Here is a 25,996-nt window from a genome sequence, read left to right as displayed (position 1 = left end):
GTTTGTCTTCACCAATGAAGTTTCCAGCACATGATCGTGAAAATTCATCTGCATTTGATGAACAAACCTGATAAGGTTCGCATTTTCCGTCAAAGTTTTGAGTCTTCCTGCTTCGGATCGACGGAACTGAGAAGAGGATATGGCGCAAGAAAAGCCAACGGAAGCTTTGTTCGGTCGGCGTTTGCTTGTTCCCACCGGAGAAAAGAATCTCACCACATAAGAAGGAGAACGGGATGCGTGCGCGTGCCGCCATACCATTAATAGTTTAATTACCTTTTAATCCGGTTTCAGTATGGGGAATTATAGGTTATAGGGGTCCACGTTTGGTCATAATCTCAAAGTAGGCCTTATATTTATGTATTTCTTCAGGCACCCCACATGGCCACATCTCACATCTGCCCGCAACTTAAAAAGTAAGAAAGGCTTGCAGTAAATTTGCTTTTTCTCCTTTACATTTAATGAATTTTAAGGCAAATGCGAACTCGGGTTCGGAAGCACATTGGGTCGGCGGAGTGGTGTCGCCGCAAAAAGATTATTTTAAAAGGAGGCTTTTTTTAAAATGGCTAAACCACGGCGCTGATATGCAAAATAATTTTTTACCATACACCAATTACAGAGTCCCTTCCCTTGTCCATTGGGAAGACAAACCTTACGTCAGTGAAGCATCCTCATTACCTTTCTTATAATACACAGCAGTTGTTAGATGCGCATGAAAATCATAATTATTTTGCCATGTAGGACCTCTTCTTAAACGGAACCGGTCATAATTATTTTAGTAAATGCATGGTTGTATATTGGAAATTTGTTAGAAGCGTTCTTATCTGCATTTGTTGATCTTCAAACGCAAAAAGCCTCGAGGGTGTCAGTATGGTCCACTTGAAAGGTGTCTGCGTTAAAATCTCTATTATTGTCATGATCTGGCCCCACCCTATAAACTCAGTGGGGCCAATAAATTTTTAATATTTATTTTATTAATTTATATATATAATATTTTAATACAATTAATTATATTTTATATATTATTTTAACTTAATCGAGCCGGACTCGGGTTTGAATGGTCGAGTCTGGCCCGATGCCCAGGCTTAGTTATGATGAAACCAAGGTTTTGTGCAAACCTTATTTTCTAAACTATGCGTGTAAACCAGGTTTCTATTTTTTAAATTGGGTTTCGTTTGGATGGCAAAAACAGGTTATTCATTCATGGAACTTCTCAATTCAATTTTAGCTGAACATTGAGGACAATTAAACTACAATAGACTAAAAAATCACCCACTATGAATGGAAGGTAAAACTTAGGTACATGACACAGGATCTAATGGCACCATCAGACATGCAGACAAGTGATATATATATATATATATATATATATATATATATATATATATATATATCACCACCTTAGCAGCCTCATGACTGAATGGATTAACAAGGGATTCATACAGTAATTCACGTACATTCAGTGTGGTGTCAGGCATATATATGAATTAGCGATTATGCATGAACATATGCAAATAATGTGCAGAAATATGCATGTAACATGCATAGGTACTGACCTAGAAAGTCACTTAACCCACAAAAAAACATCACCATGTGCATCGCAAAGTGTCTTCCCTTGTTCCACAAGTATGTTCAAAGCAAGCTTGTCCTGTACAATACATGTTGCCTTATCTCCAGAATCAAGCGCAAAAAAAACTATTAGTGCAGAAATGCAAGACAAAAGTTCTTGCAGGAAGTTTCACAACCAAAAAAATGAAAGCCTTTTTTTTTTTTACTGATTTTGCTTACTATGTCCCGCGAATGAGTTTCTGGTTCTTTTAGCATAATATGTTGGCGTGTTTCTCCATGATGGAAAGGCTTGTTTTTGCCGTGCTTACTGCAGCTTTAAACGGTTGTCTGCAAAGATTCTAATTTATACGGTTTAATAAAATTTCATGCTTTGAAACCTAGTTTAGAAGTTTCATGGGATAGTCAAACTAAGAATATTATGCAAGCTTTGATCAGATATTCATTCTAATCAGATGTAGAACAGTTGATTAATTAATGCTATGATAAGCACTATGACCAACTTGGTTATATGAGCCATACTGGCACACTAAATTTTCGTTGCGAAAGTATCATTTCATTCACACAGAAAAAAAAAAAAATCTTTTTGGGAAAACAAAAATATAAATTGAAAAAAATAAAAAAAAACTATAAAGGACATGTCTTTTTAAAAGTTACTAAAATGTCCCATTACTTTTATTGTATGTATGTTGAGTGCCCATAACGGCGCAGGCAACTCAATCTAGCACTCTGAACCTTTTGGCAAGGATGGTTGGAAGATAACTTGAATTTGACGGCAGCAAACCATTGCCAGCTTTCGTCTCCGAGAATGGCAAGAGTCAAAAGTTCACCTTTCTTCGGCCTTTGCCTCGTAATAAATCGCTTTAGATCCTCTTGCACTGTAAGCAAGAGAGATCGCTGTCGATCAATTAATTGGAAAATAGCTTCTGTTTCAAGCGTTATCTGTCAAATCTTCGACTTCATTGCGAGATTATCAAAGGGACGTTGCTGAAAAGAAGATCAAATCAACTAAATGGGCACCAACAGGAACATATTACTTTTTTAATTACCACCCAGTTATAAGATTCATCATAACATAAAATATGGTCTGCTGTTACTTCTAGGGGGCACGCCCATTAAGTGTTCTTTTTCTTAGAAGGTTCCTTGGTCATTTTAAAAAGAAAGCACTTGGATTAAGAACCATAATGTTCAGCCTCCTATTGATTTTACTTCTCAGACTCGATTGTTATGGATGCGACCAACACTCAAATATAATTGAGCGTGATATATCCAATGATAAATTTAATAAAATGCCAATAAGTAGGTTTCAATAGGCTAATTAAATCTTGTATGATATTAGTTTTGCCATTTTTTGGTTATTTACATCTGATTTTAACCCGATACTCCATGCACTTATCGCCAAATAAACTCCTATTTTATCTGAAAAAAAAAAGAGAAGATAGAGTGAGACACCCAGGTTGATCACATTCTCTTGGGATGGACCATCCCTTGTTTACCTCTTGCAGAGAAACCTTCACTTTGCATTCAATGGTTAACTCTTCTGCAGCATTCTGCTTTCACTGTTACCTCCTGCATATGTTTTAAATGCTGACAGTCAAATCCTACCATTATTGTCTCCACTGCCTTTTGGAAATTAGAAAAAGAAGAAAAGATTCTGAACTCCAATCCAATCCAAAACGGTGTTAGTTTCTAAGGTCCTGATCAGTGGATTAGGTTTTGTAGAAATTATGGGACACATACTATTTTTTTTAAACTGCAAATAGACATTCTAGTTGAAGAGTGCACTCTAGAACTACTTAGATCTGAACCTTGGAGGTGGTGAGAATGAGAAGAGCTTCAGGATCTTATTTGAGGGGTGGGTTTCCTCCGCTCATCCAGAAACCTTTGGGGCCACAATATCAGTTCATGTTGAAAACACAGTGAAAGCAAGGCTGAGACCATCTTTGTCACTAGCTGCCAACTTGGATGGTATTGTAAATAGTTTCCTATGTCTTTATTTATTTTATTAGAACTTTCAACACTGCCAATCTGCAGCATATCTGGTGTTACTCTGGGATAGAAGGAATGGCCCCGCTTCCCCTTCTTTCCTCTTAATTGTCATCTTTTAATAAGTTCCTCTCTGAAAGAGAGAGAGAGAGAGATCTAGAGCGAGAGGGCCGGCGAGAGAGATGGGCTCTCCTGGGTGGTACTGCATATTTCTCTTCTTCTTTCTTCTATCTTCTCATTCAGCCAGGCACGGCGTCAATGCAGCACCAGCATCACAAGAACGGCAGCAAGAGTATGACAAGATAAAATCACTTCCAGGGCAGCCGCCGGTGAGCTTTGCTCAGTATTCCGGCTACATCACGGTCGACAAGAAGCACGGAAGAGCTCTCTTCTACTGGTTAACGGAGGCCGCCATAGACCCCACTGCCAAACCCCTAGTCCTGTGGCTTAACGGAGGTCAGTCTCTCTCTCTCGCCCCCTCTCTCTAGATCTCTATTCATTGGAAGGAAATCCATGAGACGAGGCTTCCTTGTCAAGAAGGGCAACTTGGTCATTCTGTGCTTCTAACTTGTAAACTCGAAGTATGAAGTGAGGGGAATTAAACTTCTTCGCACCTCTCTTCATTTTTCACTTGATCAACCCTTTACTTGATCAAAAAGAAGATCAATTAGAAGGCGAGACAGAGTGCTCTCATATCTGCCACCATAATATACACAGCCAAAGAGCGTGCAGTAAAATCGCGATTACTGTTTATCCGCATTGTGAAGAAGATTTGGCCTTTGGCTTTGAACATTGAATTATTTTTCAACAAATCAACATGTCCTTATGGGCGTCCGTGAAATTTTGGTTGTCAGATTGATTTTTGTAAGCACTCTCTTTTCAGTTGATGCGCGACACTTAGTTGAAGAGTGTTATGCTTTCCACCACCTAAGTTGTTTTAAAGTAGCCATTAACCTTGGAGCAGTGAAAAAGAGAGAGAGGCTTCGGCCTCTTGAAAGGTATCTCCACCTCCACCTCTCGTGAATATAAAAATCCGGATTTGATCCATATCTGTGTAAGACATTTTATGATTAACCATCCAAACACAAACAGTTTAAGCTAGAATCTGTGGCTTTTCCAGACATGGACAGTCGGCAATTGAGGGAATAAAAAAAGGGTTGGGGCTTCGGCTCTGAGGAGAGCGTAAAATGAAGTAATCTTCTCTCCTCATCTGAATAGTCTGCAGTTGGTTGAGTTCGTTAAAGGTTTCGAGCTGCAAACTCTCAACCGTGAGGCAGATGGGTGCAGAGTTAAAACATATGAACGGTAAAGGTGGAAGGGAAAGGAGATTATCGACCTGCCTGTCATTGTTTTCAACTATTTTTCATCGGAAAAAGTATAACCGCCTCGCCAAAACCGGGCAATTTAATGCACGCCCACCACCTTAATTTCTGAGGCCCAGGAAGCCATTAACATTACTCTGCATTTATGTGCTTCAACCTCCCAACCCTCTAAGGGAGGCCCAATCTGTTATTTAGGCAAGTTCCTAGCTACGCGCTTCTTCTTTAATAGAAAATTACAACCATGTGCTGAAGTTGGGATTGCGATCCCATCGAATAATGACGGCAAAAGTAATTACATCGCTGCTTTAAACTCTGTTTCTGTAGGCTCCGCTTCCGTAAACCAATCATTCAATTCCTGGCATTTGCAGTTGGAAGATAAGAACTATCTTGGCTTTGAAGCTTCAAGCGTCGAAGCATAGCTGGTCCCTGTGTTCTTACTTTATTCTCGTAGGTAGGTGCTATTATTCACTTGAGCCAGAGATGGTCCTTTGAAATGAAAGCAACCTATTGTTCATTTAGACCCCTTTTTTGAACAGTGAATTGTTAACCTCTTCCTCCACTAGCGATGCTTGACTCGCAAATCACGTGTGATAACCTCGAAACTAGAAAAAGGGCATTCTGCGGGTCATGGGAAGAAGCTCTGAAACTCACGTCCTGTGTTGGCAGCTGCTCCATAGAATCAAACGCCATCTGCCACTAAAATCTCTCCTCCAACACTCGCCTCTTTAAACAGCCATGGATAAATATAGTCTCCCCAGTGTATATGCTTTTAAACTCAAAAGATGATTGACTTAATATATATTTTTGGGTACAATTTGTTTTTTGGGTACAGGACCTGGTTGTTCTTCCATAGCATTCGGTGCATCCGCGGAGGTTGGCCCCTTTCGCATCAAGAAAAATGGTTCAGCTCTTTATTTGAACAAATACTCTTGGAACCGAGGTGTGTGTGCCCCTGTTTTCCATCAATGCCGATCGCACACAGAGTCACATTTTCTCGCCTTCCTAACTTGGTGACTTTTGTGTGTAGAGGCAAACATCCTCTTCCTTGAATCACCAGCGGGTGTTGGATTTTCTTATACCAATACGAGCTCTGACCTGGCTGGGTTTGGAGATGAACGTACAGGTAAATTTACCTCTTTGTTGATTCTGTCTGTTTATAAACGATTTACTCTTATTATTTTCATTATTAATGTGCTTCCATATATCGTGACAAAATCTTCAGCTAGTGATTCGTTGACCTTTCTACTGGGATGGCTGACAAGGTTCCCTCGCTACAAACACAGGGATTTCTACATTGCGGGGGAAAGCTATGCAGGTATATCTGAGTTCGTCCTGTGATTGATCCTGAGTTTGTGACTGTAGGATATTTCACATTACAAAATTCCCAAAATAAGTCTTGTGCTCTCTACCAACATTCAATTTCTATGCCAATGAATGATCAATTTGGTTTAGAGCAGCGCTACAGTCAAAGAACAAACTATATAGGGTAGCCTTCCTCTTAAAAGGTTTACTTTGACAGGTTAAACCAGCAGGGCCAGGTACCCCATTTCCGGAGTAGCTCCTACATGAAATTGTCCAACATGACTGCTGAGATCATATTTCTTGATGCGTCAGACTGTTATACATGACCAGATGATTATTTTCTAGAGGGGGCGCTCTGAAACATCTTAGCTGTATATGTATATAGTTACAGAAAATTCTTATCAGTTTTATCTCAGTTGTCCGTAGTGATCAGTCTCAATAATCTAGGAAGAAAATTTCAGGACACAAATAAAAATGATTTCTTGAGATAAGAACTTCGGATGGTAGGCTTAATATTCTTGGAAAGTGTCATCTTCTTACTCATTTTGCTCAAAATTGTTTCTCTGTAGGGCACTACATACCCCAATTAGCAAAGAAGGTTCACGACTACAACAAGGTCACCAAAAGCAATCTCATCAACCTCAAGGGTTTTCTTGTAAGTCTTTCCTCCCCAAAATTAAGACGAAATTGATTCTAAAACGTTCCAAATTCAACTCTACCAGATCCAAGCTCACCAACTTTCTTGATTTAGGTCCTGAAGTTAGCTGCTGCTTGTGATTTTTTTCTTTTCCCTTCTTCTCTACCAATTTAATCATTCCAGTTCTTCACTTTGTTGTTGGAAAATTCATAATGCGTCTGTGCAAAATATCTACATATACAGGTGGGGAATCCAGTGATGGACAGCAACTATGACAATATAGGCACAGTAAACTACTGGTGGAGTCATGCACTCATCTCTGACGCCACCTACAAATCTATACTCAAATTCTGCAACTTCTCACGTCCAGCTGACCGTACAGAAAAGTGCAATGACATCATTGAGCATGCTGCTACCCATGATTTTGGGAACATTAACCCCTATAGTATTTATACACCATCTTGTCCAACATCATCTAAAAGCAGGTTGTCCGGGATTCTGCTAAAGAACACTTTGATTGGGAGCCCTACTTATGGATATGATCCTTGTTCTGAGAACTATGCAGTACAATACTACAACAGGCTCGATGTGCAACGAGCGATGCATGCGAATACAAGTGGTATACCATACAAATGGACAACCTGCAGGTAATATGAAGTCATCTCTGAATATGTCTTCTTGATCAGGATACGCAGTTTCCCTTTTCCTCTTTTAGAGTTGTGAGCAGCTTGGGTCTCTAACGTGTGGCTAAGAAACTCGCTTCCCTTTTCTAAAATTAGCCTTAATCGCTTTTGCTTCATTTCTCACTTCAAATTGCTACCTGTGCGCTACATTTTTTTATTAATCATAAAAAATTTTATTCACTTTTTTCCTTTTTATTCCTTTAATGCTACTGTACCAGTTCGCAAGTCAAGTAGCTTTTTGGTGAAATTTAGGTCGCCTTAAGAAGCTAAATTGAGCATGCTATGAAGCAAAAATTTTGTTATTTTGTTGTTAGCTATTCTATGTAAATGGTACCTTCTCTTTTGTGTGACGATTTTCTGCTTTCTTTGTGGTAGTGAGGTGCTAACACAGTGGAAAGATTCTCAAGTTTCAATGCTGCCCACTTACAGGGAACTCATCAAAGCTGGTCTTCGAATTTGGGTTTTCAGGTACTCAATGGATTATCTTCCATGAGATCTCAACATTCAACCTAACTGCTGAGCTTAGTTTCTTCACATATTGGTATATATATACCTCTTTGCTTTTTCATTTTTTCCAAAAATAAATTTACGTGATGGGCTTAATCAGACTCCGATCAGCTTAAGCCAGGGTGTGCTGCTTGTTGAACCATGGACCTCCTTCGATTTGAAGGGTTTTCAAACCAAACCCCCTAAGCGAGATCAAGATTTAAAATTTTGATATCCATTTATCATGTTTGTTGAAACATATGAAACATAAAGAAGTTCCCAAACTGCTCGAAATGATATGTCACATCATCAAGGACTAGTCAGGACTTCCCTTTCCCCTATGATGGGGAAGAGATGATACGGGAAAGGGTACGTTGCAGATACTCTACAGTGGTATAATCGACTCTTCTTTTGCTTCTTCTAGCATATCTGCACAAAACAGTCTCTGATATTGCATTTTCTATTCAACAAAAAAAGAAAAGGAAAATTGCCAGAAAAGGATGCTAGTTGGCTCTGTCCAAATTTCGGGTTGCCAAATTTAAATTCTTGTGCAATTGCAGTGGAGATGCAGACTCAGTGGTTCCAGTGACTGCAACGAGGTTTTCTCTGAGTCACCTCGGCCTCCCTGTGAAGATTCCTTGGTACCCATGGTACTCTGATGGCCAGGTATGCTCCTCATTCTCAACTTGGAAAACAAAAATTTAGGTAAATAGCCTCTCACTTCTATTTCTGCTTCCCGTTAAGTAAGCCTTTCATTTTCGAACTAAATAGAAACCGAGACGTCTGACGGGGTGTGGTGAAATAAAGTTTTGGTGAAAAAAAAAAAGAAGAGAAGAGTTTTTATCTTTTCCTGGTTGACGGCAATGATGCCCTCCACCGGCCGGACTTGGTGTTCTACTGACCAACCTGCTGCAACCATATACTTTATTCATTTGCCATTTCTGTTCTTTTACCAAAACGAAAATAAGCAAAAACAGTAGCATAAAACTCTGCGTAGAGTTCCTTAAGACAGAAGTTCTTAGATAAAAATGTTCTGTCCAAAAAAGTAGACTTCCGGCTAAAATGTTGTCTAGTTTTCAAGTTCTTCTCATGAGAGGAACGTTTGAGAGCTCCAAACAAGATTCAAACAATATCTGTACGGTATTCATTTTATCCTTTCAAAAGCACAGCTCGACCTACAGTCTTTTTAGTAGAAGAAGATGAATACGTTCTAGGCAGGTCACTTCATACGTTTCTGTTAACTATTTGTGAACTATTGGTTAGGTGGGAGGATGGACAGAGGTGTACCAAGGTCTGACCTTTGCTACTGTGAGAGGAGCCGGGCATCAAGTTCCAACTTTCCAAGCAAAGAGGGCATTCTCCCTCTTCAAGTCATTCTTGGCCGGAAGAACGCTCGCCGGTGTTGGCATGGCTGAAGGTGGCCGTCCTTAGAACGTTTCTCATTTTTTCAGATACAGAGAAAGCGTTAGTCGTCCTCCTTGAGGACTTGTGAGTGCAAGAAGTAATTATTTACTGTAAGATTGTTTCTTTATTGTTATTCTAAGAATGACTTTCAGAGTTCCGGATACGAACAGCCACAGTTCTACTGATAATTTGGAATAAGGCCTGCGGTTAAGCTTGTGATGTTGAAAAATTTGAGATCTGATCTCTCCATTTTAAAATGCATAATTTCATCTCAGTCTAACTGGACTTTGAACTTTGAATGGGACCGGTAAAACTGAGCAGGGCAATCAATCAGAGGATACTTGTTTTTATATTGATATCTTAGGGCAATTTTTCTTACTGACTTGTTGATGCTCCTTAAAATTTTAAGGTTTATTGCTAGTGCCCCTTAGACAGAAATTTCTGGCTCCCCCTGCTATCAATGGGTTCCAATGCAATCTTGGTAGGGTAGGCCTCCGGCCGAGTTGGGTCTACGTCTAAATATAGACTGGAGCGCAGACATGTCATAAGAGAACCTTCAGAAGCTTTGCATTTTTTCTTGCTATAATGAGGGGAAAGACCGAAATAGAATGAGAGCGAGATTTCAATCTATTCAATTTAAAGTTCTAATTGTACAAATGAATCAATGGTTACAAACACAATTACCTTGCCTAATGGGTACGCATTCTAACTAACAAAACCGAAGAACACACTTTGTTTTTATCAAGTGGTGAGCATGTGAGGGAGAAGTGATCTCTTTCCCTTGATACTTGCACTAGTGTCCGGGAACACGCCACTTTCAGTCAGGTCCACTAGAGTCCCATCTTCTAAGACACACACAGGAAATGGCAGCAGATAGCCTGGAAGCTCCACGACTTCATCCCCAGAATACAACTCCCAGAGATGATAAGCAATCTTATTTACCATCCTCACGCACTCCGGGCTCTCTGGTTGATTGAAAATATCCAAGGACTCCATGTGTTGGTTTACAAAATGCTCGTACCAGAGGGACATTCTGTAGCCATAGATATGACCTCGAGCTGGTTCGTTTAGTCCGTTGATGTGTGCCGGTTGAAATGAGCCATGGGCAATCTCCGTGTCTCTTCCTCCATCAAGTGATCTTTGGTTCAAGTTGGCCGACCCAATTATTATGTACTCATCATCCACTGCGATATTACAACATTCAATCCACTCGATTAGCTAATAGATAGACAGAAGCATACCTACAGGAAATTTCTAAGAAATATAGAAACAAAATCAGATGATGAAATGGCTCAGACAATTTTCACATCAGACTGATCAATTCATAGTTCACATCTGCAAGCATGAAATGGGTTCGATCAAGAACAACTCCATTATCCTAATTGTTAACATCCTGGGCAATTAGACGGCTTAAATTACATGGTCAGGCGTTCATACTTACAAATTCAGGCCAGGACCATCTCAAATCAAAGTGGACCAACAAAGCAATCAGCAGTCAACATTAACCAATCTCGAGATTTCCTAAACACTCTTAGATAAATGTTCAAGTACGAGTTTTGGTTTCTTACCGATCATGAGCTTTGAGTGCACATATATTGGGGCCCTCCGGTTCATCTGTGCTCGCCAATAATTGCATCCCACTTCTGGCAACTTGAGTGGCTTGTACTCTTCTGCCCTTTTAACTTCTCTGTTCCCAAGGCAGTAAAAATTCAGATAATCACAAACACTGGCCTTTCCTTCCATACCAGCCTCGTTGATAGCACTTCCTATGATTCTATACATCATCTCCATGGTCATTCTATTCCAGTGTAGAATGGTCTGTACAGTATCAGATTCAGGTTTTCCTTCTGGCCACATTGGTGTCACCACATATGCACAAAACCTTTCTCCTGCTCTTATCTTACTAGCAATCTTCAGCGCAATCTCAATTGGGACCAAATTCGAGCAGCCACAATCTCTATCTTCAGACCAAGCAAAACAGCTGCCAAAAAAGTACTGGTTTTCTATGTAAATGAACCTCCTAGCTCTCCGTACTGCTTCAATGTAACCAGCATGTATACTTCGATCAATTGTCACATCTTTGCGTTTGTGCAGTCCAAGTGCAAATGCCGCCTTAGGGTAAACTGGGAATCCAATGACTGATGCATCATCAATAGACCTGAAAACTTGGACTGACCAAGATGATGAACTGTCATCACCAGATTGATAAGATTCTGGTGGAGGGAAAACATCAGGAAAGTGGCCTATTTCAAGCAGAGAGTCTATAAATTCAGGGGGCATTGTTTTCGCCAACGTTGCTGAAAGTTGGTTAGGACATCCCAAGCAGCTGTGCCTTCTATGCGGGAGTGAGCATCATGCCATGGCTCACGCGGACCTCCGTGTTTAAGGTCAGCATCCTCAATATTGTTCTGCTGAAAGTCATGCAAGTAGGCAGTGTCCAACTTTTGGAACAGTTCATGCTGCTCGTCGTCATACCTAATAAAATTCAGACTAAGTTAAATTAACACAGAAAAAATTCTAACTATATTAGTTGGCGTATGCAGGTTATGTTGCAGTACAGATGATGCTCATTATCATAACAATGCAATTCAGATCATACCACAGTACAGGGAAAACTTGCTATAGCATATATGCGAATCATGCTGCATATGATGTTGGCTCTTTTTGAGAGTTAGCAACCCTATAGCACTTCTAGTGACTACTGAGTGCTCTCTACTGATGCCATTCCCACACTATTGATAGCCACTAAAGCCATGAAAGTTCAGAACTACACATCCTGCTGGGCTTAAACCCATAGGATGCATGGACAAGCTTATTCGTACTGATAAAATCTTAAGTCCATGTGGGCATTTTAGACAAGGGTTTGTGTCCTAATCAAGCTCATGCAAATATTCACTAGTTCATTTTAAAATCCAGTTGTGATTGGCACGAAAAATTACCTTCCGTCACAGAGATCAATTCCGCCAACAAAACTGATTACTTTTCTAGCTGAATCATGTCCTTCTGCATCAAGGGTCACAGTCTTCTGGTGATGTGTGAACTCAGTCCCAATCTGGATGTGCTCAGCTGTACTCACTGAAGGGTTTGCATTTCTAGCACACAAGAAACACTTGACATTTGTACCTTTGAAGTATTCAAAGGTCTCAGTGTCATGAGTCTTCATAAGGCCAGCATTGCTCAAGAGGGAAACCGAGGTCCGATCCTGCCAGACCATCACCAAGACCGTTAATCCCTCATCAGCCTTCTGCTTAAGGAGTTCACCTAGGGTCACACCCTTAGATCCAAGCACCGGCCGCCCTGGGTCACGAACAAGTGTTATAGATACATTGATTGACCAACCTGCTATATAGATAAAGTGCTGGGCTTGATCTATGGCCTTGTAAAGGTCCTCCCAGTACCTTGCTGGTTCAAGCCTATGATTGCCGCAGATATTGATTGGAGGTCTATATTCATCTGAAAGATGAGAGTGTTGATACAAGGTAACATGGCAATTTGGCCTTAGTGGAAAGAAAGTGTGAGGTACACCTGAAAATTGTTGATCCTTGATTCCCTGGCCCCAATGTGGGTCTAGTTTGGCATCAGTGAATTGGAGGTGGATACGGATCTTTGCATTGCCAAGCTGCCTGTCTTCATGGTTCAGTAGTTTAAACCAGCCTTGTATTGGTTCACCGGATTGAAACTGTTCGGTAACCGGAATCTTGGCCCTACCAACAATATCGGTGTAGAGTGGCAGATGGTCTCTTACTGAGATGATAATGAAATCTGTATTGTGCGCTGTGTAGATCCGGAAAGACTGATCCCAGATTGGGTTCTCAGCGTGGAATTTTACAACCTGGGTCTCTGCAAGCCGTTCCAGCCCAATGTCCACTGTTGTATACAGCTTGCTGTGTGGAAAATCATTCAAGTCCAATGATTTTTCTGAGTTCTCGGCTGCCTGATATAAGAAAAGAGAAACATGCATGATGATGATTGGTTATCTAAAGCAGGTTCATTTCCATGGCAGCTTGCAAATGGAATTTGATCCTTTAGAATCCGTCTGAAAAGCTGTAATATTTTTTCTGTCATACGCATGTACCAAAAAATGAATGTATGAAACAGCTCCAAGTCTGAACTAAATAGATTCAACAATATATAAATTGCTATGAACATAGCAATCTTCTTAGAATACCTCGCAATCAAATAGATCCAATAAGACTTGGGGCAGATTTAGGTTGGGTCTGACAAGAAAAATTCAGAAGCCAAGTTCTTCCAGCTCAAGGGAAGTTTTGAAAGAATGAAGTACCTATTAAAATATAATAGAAATATGAAAGGCCGTAAGGAAATTTCATAAAGAAAATTGGGCCCGTAAAAAAAAATTATAATCTGCCAAAAAGAGTGAAGTGAATCTAAAGTTTGGCCTTTAGCTTTTTGAAAAAGTGGCCCCCGTCAAATTTTTTGTTTTGAGGGGATCTCTGAAAGAGACGAAAGGAAGCATCGGACATCTCTATCTGTCTCTCTCTTTCTTCAAGGCCGGCGGCCACAGGACAGCTGGGTAAGGCGCTGGAAGGCTGAACAGCCTCTCAGATACAATCTCTGGTTCAGTCCCATGTTTCCACGTTCTTTCTTGAATGCAGAAACAGTAAGAGAACAAGCCATAGATGTCAGCGTGCCTGATTTCTTTCTTTCAAACTTTGTTCTCCCTTATCAGCGTCCTACTTCACAGCTCACACTGCTTTCACGAGTCCTATCTGTCTCAGTTTGTGTGTCGTTTTAATTTTCCGCGACTTAAAGAAGCGACTGAGCCTGATCTCACCGTCACCACGTCTCATGGGCACGGAATGAGCAGATCAGATTGAGAGATCTGACAACAGAATCCAGCACACCCGCTGCATCTAAGCCCAAGTTTGTTCTTGAACTAGCAAAGTCCCTCCCTATAAATGTTGTGTTCATCATGAGAGATGTCAGGCTTTTCCCCAAAAAAGTAGGTTTCTCTTTGAATGATAAAAAATTTGGCACGTTGGTAGCCTTTGAATTTTAAGAAGTCTGAAAAAATTTCTCAAGATGGCGCAAGCGCATCATTATTAAATCGAATCTGGGTTACAACTAGATGCAGTGGTTTCCCTTTTACACAATAAATAGATGAAACAATTCCTCAAAATTCTTATTGATATTGGATATTTCTTGAGTAGGGAACTAAATCAGTTCAATAAGCAATTAAGTTGAATTTGATTGAATAGTACAAATAGTATCGAGTGATTACTCCAATTTTTAGGCAACCGAAACGCAAAAACTTCATAGGTAGTATAGTTTTTTATGAACAGTTTTCAAAACTATCGGAAAAAGGTCAATGGCATATTGCTATCATTTTCAATGCTCCTCTCGTCAGCTATCTGTAGCACACATATCTAAGGCTCCAACTCTAGTATTTTTCTCTAACAAAGTATACGAATCATATTCGTAAAAGCTTGTCTTGAAGAAAATTGCAAAAATTTTGACGTTTCTGGCTTCCACTAAATAACCAATCTAAATCAGTTCTGATTTTCTTACTAATGTTGGGGGAAACAAAGAGAGAGAGAGAGAGATGTACCTGTAATTCGAGCCTGTGAATGTCGTGATGAAGGTCAGCAGCTTCGAAAATGGTTACATTGAGGACGCCATGAAGTAGCAGATGAGATCCCCCCATGCCCTCTCTTGCTCCTCCTTTATCGCTGCACATTGTGCTGTGTCATACACCATCTACATATGCATATATATAATTACACGTTAGAGGCCGTCTTCCTTTCCTTCTAGAATATTTCTGAACATGTTCTCTTCTGTTAGAAGCGTGTTTCCTTCCTTGCAATGGGTCAAACTGAGTGGTTGCAGCTTTTCATGGAAGTGCTGGGTGGTCGACTTAAACTTGATTGGACTCACAACTGTTTCATCATTCAAAAAATCTAAAGGAGACCAAAAAGGAAAAAAGTAATAACCTACAATATGAATAGTAAGAAATTGAGGAATGCACTACAGCAATCATGTTCCCACATAAGAAGCAAATGCGAAGGAAACTTAGTGTAATGGCTGACTTTTCCAACTGGTCGCTAGTTAATGCTTCTCTCCGATTCAAAATCTTCTTTGATCGACAACATCAACTTGCAAAGTACCCATTCAAAATGCTGAGTTGGGTCATCGATTTCTATGGCACCGTGTGCTTCCCGTCATCTTCCAAGAAATGTGAACAATTACTGCGGCAGGGCCACATCTCTGTGCTTCTTTGAAGACAAGTTCGTCGATGTTTTGGACGTTCCCAATTCGATGTATGGCAAACATGTTCCTGCATTCTCTCTTTTGTGCCCTACTGAATGGTCAGAGCTGCTTTGAACTGAAGATTTTGAACGTTAGTTGATGGTGGGGTAGCAGTACCTGCGTTTTCTTTGAAGCTTGATAACCTGATCCTTTGACTCAGGTTCATCTTCTAGAACAAGTATATAACCGTTCAGATTCCGGGATCAAGTAGAGTAAGTCGAGGTATTGTAAACTTCCACTATTTAGAAGGTGCAATGCATATCTGTACAAGAAAAACCGTGTGCGATCTGCATTTTTTCCACTGAAATTTGTGCTTTTATATATTTTAGAAATTGAATCATTCTTTAATGTTCTTCCTCCCCAAATCCTGACCATATGGATCTGATCAATGGTTCAAACTGAGCCACACACTCTTGGGTAGGCCGCATAAGTATGCGGTACTGATATAGGTTAACCCAGAACTTCGTTCAAAATCTCAACACCAAACTTCCAAAATTAACTTATCCAGGAGTATGGTTGTAAGTTCTGAAGCATGACAACTACATTGTCCGCCACATGCAGTTTGAGTTTAGAACATTTAAAAAATAAATAAATAATTTCAAATGCAGTTGAATGCACGTCAGTGCAATACAACCATGTGGGTGCCATATGTTTAGAAAATTAAGTCAAGGAAGACGATTTTTCAAGGGAAATTAATGTCACGCTTGCGTCTCCGAACATGAATCCGGCGCACCCCTTCTCTGCATGTCGATTTCAGGCCGTGATTGCGTGTGCCTCCTTCTCTGCTTCTCGCCGCAATTGCTCTTCGAGAAACGAGTTCTTGAAAGTTGAAACCCAGGATTGACCTTAATATCAACACGTCGTATCCGAATAGGATGAGCGATTGACCTAAGGTGCCACCACGAGTTGATAAAAGTTGCGGACAATTCCTTGGGCGTACTACTGCAACTTGAATTCCAACGCAAATCTGCTGCGATTGACGGCCACCTCCCTTTTATTTAATAAAAAAAGTGGACGAGGAATCAAGAACAGCTCTTTGCTTGAATTGAAAGATTGACCACTCAAAATAACTCGTAAAATCTAAAACCGTTTGATTGTTGTCCTACTTAACAGATTACAAACCAAAAGTGGCAGTTAAAATGTACAATAAACCCATGTTTTGGAAGCATGGCTGCTGCGATGCGGTATTTGCTTGACCTTCCTTCACATCCTAAGCCCACCAACTAATCTTGTTTCAAGGCATGCACGTTTCCAGAACAAAAAATTTGATATTCATCCCCATGTGAGCGGGAAGAGAGGGATGAGTAGACGTCTGGCCAGCGCCAGCAAAGAATGCAAAGCGGGAGTAGTTATCTTTCACTTGCAAAGGACACATTATCAAATGACTCATAAATAAAGACATGAGAAAAAGTGAGTTGCAATTAATTTTTACGTAGACGCTCTTCATGACTATAGATTTAGCAAAAATGTAAAAGTTGAAACCGGCGCACAATTAATATCATATTTCTTGGTGATTCTGAGAACAGTGTACATGATATAAAATTAGATTGTGCACTCAATATTTATCATCGACAGAGGTTGTTCGACTTTTCAAGTTCCCTTTTTCCAAAGATCCGCCCACAAAAAACAAGCCAGCATGCTAACAAATATTAAAATGAACATAAAATTTGGCAAAAAAAACCAGACAGCCTACATGGTACGCTTAAGGGCTAACAAGAAGAGGAGCTGGAAATGGTCACCTAATTGAACAGGGAAATAAAGGATAGGACTAGTTACTATTAGCCACATTCTCATGATTACGCAGACAAACAAGGAAAGATGAAGAACCGGAAGAGGCCAATCCACCACGAGTCTACGAAATTCAAACAAAAAGCGTTTTCTGCGGTTTCCCCAGCTTTCCTTATCTGGTCATCTTCAGTCTCACATCCAGCTCCCAGAAAGAGTTCTAAGAAAAATCAAAATGGTAGCCAATTTGCTTTCAAAGTGCATTTGAATGAAAATATATTAAGGGATCAGACTTTCGATCGGTTCAAAGTTTCCACAATGAAAACGTTTTAGACAGACCACGACGTGCAGTCAATGAGCATACTAAACCCATCATCGTAGACAAATCCGTTTCATTAATTGGCAACCCTAATTCAATTGATCGATGTCTTTGCATGGCCATGCCATAAACATTGAAAACATGTTTTTTCAGTCATCGACACCATCTAAAGATACCTGTGCAATCACGGAGGCATGCCCAATTTTCAAAGAGAAAGGTGGAAATTGTCCACTGGAAAATTAGTTATTGAAACGGCAGGGCAATTGAACCCCATCTTCTTCCAGAGAGAATATCACTAAGCAATAGTATAAGCCTACAGGCTTGTCAAGCGCCACCAGCATCATGCCAAAATTTATAACCCTGCATCCTTACTTTTCATGATACCGTTATTTTGGCCACAAGTAAATAATACAGCACCGACAAATACATCCATGCAACAATTCTATCACCTTTTGAAACTTAAGAATGCACATGCTTCGAAAATAACCAACTGAATTGACATAGAGGGCCAGACCAATTTGGCTTGCTTGCTTACAAAACTGAAACTCTCATCACCAGCAGGTCAATCTAATCTGATCATTTAAGTCCCTCACTAAGCCCTGGTGGCATCCCTAGGCTCTGGGCAAGATTGCTCATTCTCTCCTTCATAGCCTGTGAACAGTACACATCAGAATCAACTGCAAAGGATGCACAGAAAACAAGACATCCAGAATCAAATCATATACCTGTACACTCTTCTGATGTGCATCTTTGTAGGCTTCAGTGACCAAAAGAGAAAGCTTCTGGAAAACAGTGAAGATTGATGTTCATCAGTGCCAGATGGAATTCAACTAGGTTCTTATTTAAAACTGCCAAGCTCGCGCAAGTAATCCTAATGTGGCATCTGAATTATAGTTCAGAACATTAATGAGTGTTAATATGTCATAAGGAGATTGAATGACATTCACTAAGCTGTACACTGGTCCCACTAAGGAAGTGCTAGTGGCAGACAGACAACACTAACCAACACCATCGATGCTGTTGCAACCAAATTTGATGAACGTTAGACATTAAGCGTTCCAGTGGTGATGAAGTATGTGCACATGCAGTTCATAGACTAACAGATGAACAGGTGACCTTTTTCTTGTTTGCTAGGAATTAGAAAACTCCTATATCTGAAATAAGCCTTTCTAGGAGTATGTCTTGATCTGCAGGTCAAATGATTCCTTTATAAAGTCCCCATCAGCCCCACCTTTTTAGGGGATTTTACATCCATGAAGGCAATTGCTCAAATGTTTACCAATCTGATCTAGGAACAAGGAGGAAAACAGGAAATCCTCACGTCTTTTCATGAGACTCATCTGAGGTCATGGATCATAGTGGAGCTTTAGGTGTGCAGCCAGGTGTACAAGGCCTTTGCATTTTCTAATTATGCAGGCACTAACTCCCTAATCCCTATAAGTAAATTTGGTCAAGTAGTGAAGATTCTAAGTGGTGGTAGGAAAACAAATGTTTAGAAACCAGGCAGAAAATCTGGAAATAATACATAAACAGAAAATCACTTACCTCTGGTCCCAACTCCATTGCAGCCTCAGTAATTTCTGTACGAACAGGTTGTTGGTTTCCTGAAAGTGTGACCTGAAAGCAGACCATGTCAGAAATCCGAGGAAAAAAATTTCAATCACAGGAAACAAAACATTGGATGCCTTTTCAGCCTTGTTACACCTCTGAAAGGAGTCAGCGTAATCTATGCTACACAAATCCACATTTGACAAAAAAGTCTCTACAGCACAAAGAATTTGAGACCACTAAAAAGGATATATTTGGTGGGCATATTCACATCAAGGATACAAGACTGTTAATTACCTGGAGTAGATCAGTTTATTGTTGACATTCTAATATCCTTCAGACTGCTTTTTCTTTGCATGAAATCATAAATCTTAACTAAATTATGCATGCCAATCAAACACAACATTTATTACCAACAAACACAAAATATGCACCAGAAGATAAGTTTTGGAGATCTCTCAATCCACACTTCATGTATGACAGGAGGGACAGAGACACAATGTTTATAGGCTAGAATTTAGAAGGTCTATGATGGCAAACGACAATGTCTAATGCATACCTTAATGAGCTCACCTTCACAATAACCATCAAATTCTGCCCTGTGCAAAAGACAAACACAAGCCATTTCAAAAGAACGCACAAACTCATAGAACAGGTAATTTAAGATTAGACAAGTGACACATACGCAGCAAGTTCCTTTTGGACACGTACTGCCTCAACCTGGACTACCATCTGAGCCTTCTTTACTGTCTCATACAGACCTTGCATGTTCCCGAATAAACCTGCCTGCAAGCACAAGCATGAAACAAACAGAACACTGTGTTCAATGATGGTACTTAAAGAACAGCATTATGAAGAGCAAAAAAGATGCAAGCCCAAATGGTAGGAACTGTTAGTCTAAGAAGGCCCAACAAGGGCCATTGGAGGAGCTCCAGATGTGGAAGACTTTTGTACATGGCAAAAGGATTGTTCACTCTCTCCAGATAGGAGCTATTTGTGAAGCCCTTGAGTTGGGCCTCTTGAGTTACCAACGTCTGAGAAGTTCCAAGGTTTACGACCTACTGAGGTAAAAGCTGTTAACTTCGGATTTTTCAAGTAAGAAAATAACATACTATTCCCTTTTTTTATATAATAAATCAGTTTATTAGAAAGGACAAACATAATGTACAAACAAAGCAAATCAGTCCTTTAGTTTGTTAGAAAAGACTGAACATAATGTACAGAACAGTGTCACAAATACCGTTCTAAGGTTTTTAACAGTGAAGTTTTTTTTTTTGGGGGGAAAATCTTGGGAAAAACGCAAAAACTTTTAAAAAACAAAAAAAACTATAAATGAAATAAATGAGAAACTAACAGCAAAACATAAATAAAACTATATAAAAGTGACAAAAGGAATGTTTTAATGATATGATGAAAATAATTTAGTTTATGTTTATATTTAAATCCATGATAATATCAATGATAAAAAATAGAAAAATGAAAAAATTGGAAAAAATTGTGAAAAAATGCGATAAATACTTCTCCTACTTTTTTCCAAAATATCACAATTTTGTCCCTTTTTTTGTTTTTCTTATTTTTTACGTTAATATCACAATATTTTCGAAAGTATCGCGATATCTGTGACACTGAAACAAAACAAAGGATTAGACTGTTTTTCTGAGAATAACAAAACACACCTTCTTGGCGGTTTCATCATTATTTTCATTATCGTCCTTTTTCCCTCCAAACAGGCTGTATATCTTCAAAGGTCTTCTTGTATGTGGATGTGGGGCTCTCTTGCAGGACTGCGATAGCTGACGTACATTACTTGTGCTCCTGTTTATTAATCCATTACCTACAGGGGAAGGCAAAGAAAGCATGAGTAGAAGATAGAGACTGCTAAGGTCAAATATTATATAAACAACAAATTGAAGGTAAAAATTAATGCTTATTTACATATACATACAGGGAATGGCAGTCAAAGCGGCAATTTTAATCTTGTCTTGTATTCTGAGTTTGAAATTTATTTAAAATAAAGACCAAATGTCCAGAAAACTGTAAAAACCATGTAAAACAAGGTTTCCAAGGGGAACTGAGATTCAGAAGAAATATGCATGTAAAATGAAAGTTGCCAAAAAAAGAGACAGAATTGGAGCACATTTATTTTAATATGTTTCTTCTTTCAAAGGACTACATCCTTTTGTTTCGATGATTAAAATGCATTTGTTTAATTCCTTCAATTAAACTGTAGTTTCCTGTCAATAGCAGCATGATTGCGTTAAGAAACTTTCCAAATAAAATCTGGTGCCAGAGTTAACAAACCCCATCATTGAAGGAATACTCCCCATAAAATGAAAAAAAAAAAAGCATTCAAAGTGCCTAATTACAGCTTCCAATTTGGTTTTCTGTATTTGAGCTTCCAGGGAAGTGCAGAACCTCTTGATAACCGAGAATAAACTCATGGCTAAGCTGATAAAATAGCTTTCCAGTTAGCTACCTCAATGACACCCACTTAAGGTGTTTGGGGAATAATTCAGAAACCTGCAGGCCACCAGACAAAGAGAAAAAGGGAAAATAGGAAGAGGTAACTTGAGAAAATAATCATAGAAGCGCAGCAGTAGTGCCGAAGGACTTAGAAAAAAATCCAGTAAAATTTTGTAATAGTCAAATTTTCCGATTGAGTCATTCAAGTTTAAGTGAGAGAAACCAATAACAAGGAAAAATATTCAAACACATACCATGCATTAAATTAGTTTTTTGTGCAGACAAATGTCGTCTGAAGACTTTGAACTAAGTCACATAACATGGGTTATGCCAACATACCATTACCGGTATGGCGGTATGCCAATGCTGATATGGAGGCATTGGTGGTTGTTTGGAATGGTTCCAATTCCAAACCACATTTAACGTTTTAACCATATTTTTGTAGTTTGTTTATGTTTTATGAGGTTACGTGTAGGAATCATCAAAGGAACTATCAAAAATTGTCTTAATGATGTGTTGTATATATAAAATATATATCTATATAGACATACAGTTTTTTCTTTGCTGTACTGAACCCAAGATTTTCTAAAATTGGCGTACCTGTACCCACTTTCCCATACCCATAGGTCCCATACCTATGTGACTTAGCATCTAAAAGTTACATCTTACTCCTCCTTTTTATTCTTTATCAATAGCATGTGCATGTTCAGCCATAGAACTTTCATCAAGGTTGTCAAGGCAAGAAAGATCATGCAATGAACGTTTGAAAAAACCCAGGAAACTGTAGCTGGAAATTCAGCAGCATATATGCAATTTTAAACATATAAGAAAGATACACAAACAAAAACATGAAAACTTAAAAAGATGTGTACATCAATCTGAAGTATTCTACAGGTGATATTTTGAAGGTACCACAGTTTCTGGATACTTATAGGATATGACAGTACCGCAACAAGAATGTGATATTTCAAGGGTAGTGACTGTGCACCCAGTGGTCACAGTTCAATCAGTTAGCATAAAGCTTCAACACCGACTTTAAGTTTTTTGTGGCATTGAAGGAGGTTCACGCATTTGAAAGACGAGGAGTTGCGAAATCGGCAACCTCATTCCAAAGAGGAGAGAATCCCCACGCCCCTTTCCCCCCAAACCAAAAAAATCGAACGTAAAAACTGCCTCCTCCATGTCGTTCCCACGACAGATATAGGTAGTTCGGCCAAGATGCCCCCAAATGCACAAATTTTCACCCCAACTACCATTTGTCAAAAAGAACCATAATCAGCTAACTAAAACATAGATGAATCACGCCAGCAGCTATTGTCTACGAAACCCAATAGAAAGCCAGAATTTCGACGTCGATTCATAAGACAGAATGAATACAATTGCCTAATGGAAACCGGAAAAACCACTTAGACAAACCAAATACCCTTTTCACTGGTACGAAGTTATACTCAGATTCTCACACCCTATACGAAATTAGCCGCAGAATCCATCAAGGCGCCTAAAAATATCTAGAAACACCCAGTCATGGACATAAAAGGAAAAAGGTAAGAGAGAGCACGAGAGAGAGAGTTACAAGAGGAGGAGCAAGAGGAAGAGATAGGGTTCTGCTTCCGATCGAGGTGCTTCAAGTGACAAACGTGGCTCGTTAGAGTGTTGATGGACGCCATCTCTTCCTTTCCTTCCCCGCACACACTCCCTCTGTCTGCACTCTGCAGAAGGCAAGGATAGTCGGATAACGCGGGGCAAAAGATATCGCGTACGTGCGGACCCCGACGTGCGTGACGGCTCCGCTCTATGGGTTGGGAAAGGAAAAATGAAAAACTTGGGACTGAGAACAGAAAGAGTTACACAAATACCCTTCTTTCCTTCTCTATTTACAGACCTTGCGATGCTTGGAACAAGATAAGTTCGAAGTTCAAACCCAGATTCGAACTCTGAAAATTAGTCTGGATCTAGATCAGCCCGACTCCTCCGAAGTTTGGGTTTATCTATGTTGTTGTCCTCATAAGGCGCGGTGACCAGGACTTCAGGCCCGAGCTTGACTCACAATGCTTATGATGCTCGGACCTGGTTCGGGCTATCCGGATCTTGTCAGGTTGGCTGATACTGAAAATGTTCTGGATCGAATGGTACCAATCTCAGCTCACCAAGGAATTCAAGGAAATTTTAGTTCAAAATACCACACACGCAGAACTTGCTCCACCATGTTAAAAGTTCAGGTTGCAAGTTTGAGATCACTGCTGCTAGTGAAAAGGGCAGCCGCTTTGAACGTGCGCTAAGGTTTATTTTTCTCCACAGATTAAGAATTTGGAAGTAGACAGCGGCATGTTGTAGAACCATGGGTACTTCACCCGAGCTCTTCAAGAAAGAGTAGGATATCAGATTGATACCTGTCCTGTTATTATATAATTATGCATAAATAGACAACAGCAATTTTGCGAGATAATCATAAAGAGGTCTCGACACCTGCAGACAATTTCTTGGCATTGCACGCAAAAGACATAAAGCTGGAAGAGATGATCTTTGCAAGATATCATGAATACGGTTTTTAACTATCTGCGTCATGTGCTCTGGAATGATAATCTCAACCGCAGTAGAACGAAACATGTAACTTAGTTGAATTACATCTGAATTCTAGTCTCAGCACTTAAGCTTTCACTTGAACTTTTGAGTTTTCTCTTTGCTTATCCATAGGGAAAGCTGTACAAACCAAAACAGGTAAAAGCTAGAGAAAAGGGGATTGAGAATGCAGGCACACACAGAGTAACAATACAAACAGACACCAAAAGCAAGCCAAAAAGTTGTACAACAAAAGCAAATTCATATGCTGTGACGCCCTCATACATTAGCTTTTTCTGTTTGAATTCTTTTGGCAATGCAGCCTGCTGCTTGGTTGCTCAGTTGGCATGATGTACAGGTACAAGCTTAACCGACATGGCCTGTAATAGAGTACCTCGCCATATCACTATGCTTTACAAATATATAAGTACGAAGTTATGGCACATGTAACGATCTATATGGTTTGCTTACTGTAATGAAAGCCTGTCAGAAGCGTACTGTAGTTAGAGGCTCCTCCCCCCCTTGGATTTTTTATTAGATATTCATATAAGAATTTTTTTTCAGAAAGCCCTCTTTACGAAAATTCTGGCTTTGCCGCTAACTGTAGCTTGGTGTTGTCTTCCTAGCCACCACTAGCAGATCTATAAACCCTAACAATCCCCAAAAATTTGGTACATTTCCATGTCACAGAGGTTGACTGCTGACTGCACGTTTCTGGTCATTCGACAAAGATCTATACTGACATCAGATAAAACTTTACTGACATCAGATAAAACTTTACTGCATGTTTGCATCCCTTTCAGTGGCGCTTTCTCATTGGTAGATGAGATTACTGTTGTCAATCATGAATAAAGTTTGTGTTGCAATCTGATCTATCTTTTATGAATGACAGTTTTTATCTATGGCATAGAAGATGTCAAAACATTAACCATAAGCGTATGCACTCGTTCTACCACTTGCACCGGAGTAGAACACCCAGAGCAGAAGGCAGTCCACCTCATAAAAGGGACTTGGGTTCAAACCTTAAGGCGGTATCTGTTGGGTTCCAATGTGTTCTTCCTTTGGATTGCAATAGGTCCCGAATCAATGTTTGTAAATCTTGCAGGTAGTGGGCAGAAGGGGTCAGTGGCCTTTTCTTGAAGGCGGAAGAAAAAATCACTCACTAACTGAATTCTTCTGCGTGCAGCACCTGCCTATACCGAAATTGATACTGTGTACATAAAACTATTGAATTTGTGTAGGTTGTACTGCTTGGGATTCATTACTGCTGGGAGAAAAAGCCTCCCGAAGCCATTATTACAGAGAATGACTGAATTACAAAAGCAGAATTAAGAAAACCAAAAAAACAGAGGGGACTAAAGCAGGACTATATTGAGCCCTGCACCAAAAATCCCAAAAAAAAGATTACCCCAAAACTCCTTCTCAATTGGAGTTTAGGGAGATTGGTTTTCTAAAAAGCCACAAACGTCCTGCACAAGGTTAACTTTCAAAACAGTAAAATTTCTAAGTGAACAGATCTTTCCCAAAAAAGTTAGGTCTCCACCACGCAGGTAAGTAATAGCCTCCATAATCTCTCTTCTCCTCCAATGTGTAGGTCCTTCCACAATGCCAATTCTGAGTACGTAACCTACTTTTAGAAGGTTGGGAATCGTGTCATCCCTCGGCATATGGACAGATAAAACATACCCGAAGAAGCAAACCTTCTCTGTTATGGCACAAAACCTTACATCCTCTC

General features: G+C 39.7%; 2 protein-coding genes and 1 pseudogene across 3 annotated transcripts; 1 reads left to right on the top strand and 2 right to left on the bottom strand.

The window, feature by feature from the left end:
* The first annotated feature begins 3,469 nt into the window (after positions 1-3,469).
* On the top strand, positions 3,470-9,657 carry LOC116251109 (serine carboxypeptidase 24-like). 2 transcript variants are annotated; one of them, XM_031625186.2, is made up of 9 exons: positions 3,484-4,005; positions 5,704-5,811; positions 5,899-5,994; positions 6,094-6,186; positions 6,743-6,828; positions 7,054-7,457; positions 7,869-7,961; positions 8,540-8,645; positions 9,243-9,657. In XM_031625186.2, the coding sequence occupies exons 1-9, from the start codon at positions 3,732-3,734 to the stop codon at positions 9,408-9,410; spliced, it is 1,428 nt and encodes a 475-aa protein (XP_031481046.1). In that variant the 5' UTR covers positions 3,484-3,731; the 3' UTR covers positions 9,411-9,657. The 2 variants fall into 2 exon arrangements, with proteins under 2 accessions (XP_031481045.1, XP_031481046.1); XM_031625185.2 differs by having other exon boundaries at positions 3,470-4,005; positions 5,899-6,186.
* A 346-nt stretch (positions 9,658-10,003) lies between these two features.
* LOC116249595 (phospholipase D alpha 1-like) lies at positions 10,004-15,643 on the bottom strand (annotated as a pseudogene).
* Positions 15,644-18,034: 2,391 nt separating this feature from the next.
* On the bottom strand, positions 18,035-23,503 carry LOC116249532 (nucleoid-associated protein At2g24020, chloroplastic). The gene is made up of 7 exons (XM_031622647.2): positions 23,276-23,503; positions 20,916-21,073; positions 19,925-20,025; positions 19,799-19,838; positions 19,237-19,308; positions 18,417-18,473; positions 18,035-18,342 (listed from the first exon to the last, which is right to left on the bottom strand). Exons 1-7 carry the CDS (start codon positions 23,367-23,369, stop codon positions 18,268-18,270), a joined length of 597 nt encoding a protein of 198 aa, XP_031478507.1. The 5' UTR covers positions 23,370-23,503; the 3' UTR covers positions 18,035-18,267.
* Positions 23,504-25,996: the final 2,493 nt, after the last annotated feature.

The sequence above is a fragment of the Nymphaea colorata genome, chromosome 3 (assembly GCF_008831285.2).
Source record: "Nymphaea colorata isolate Beijing-Zhang1983 chromosome 3, ASM883128v2, whole genome shotgun sequence".
NCBI classification, from domain to species: Eukaryota; Viridiplantae; Streptophyta; class Magnoliopsida; order Nymphaeales; family Nymphaeaceae; genus Nymphaea; species Nymphaea colorata.
The sequence above is the reverse complement of the archived record's forward strand: the minus strand, read 5'-3'. Positions and strand labels throughout refer to the sequence as shown.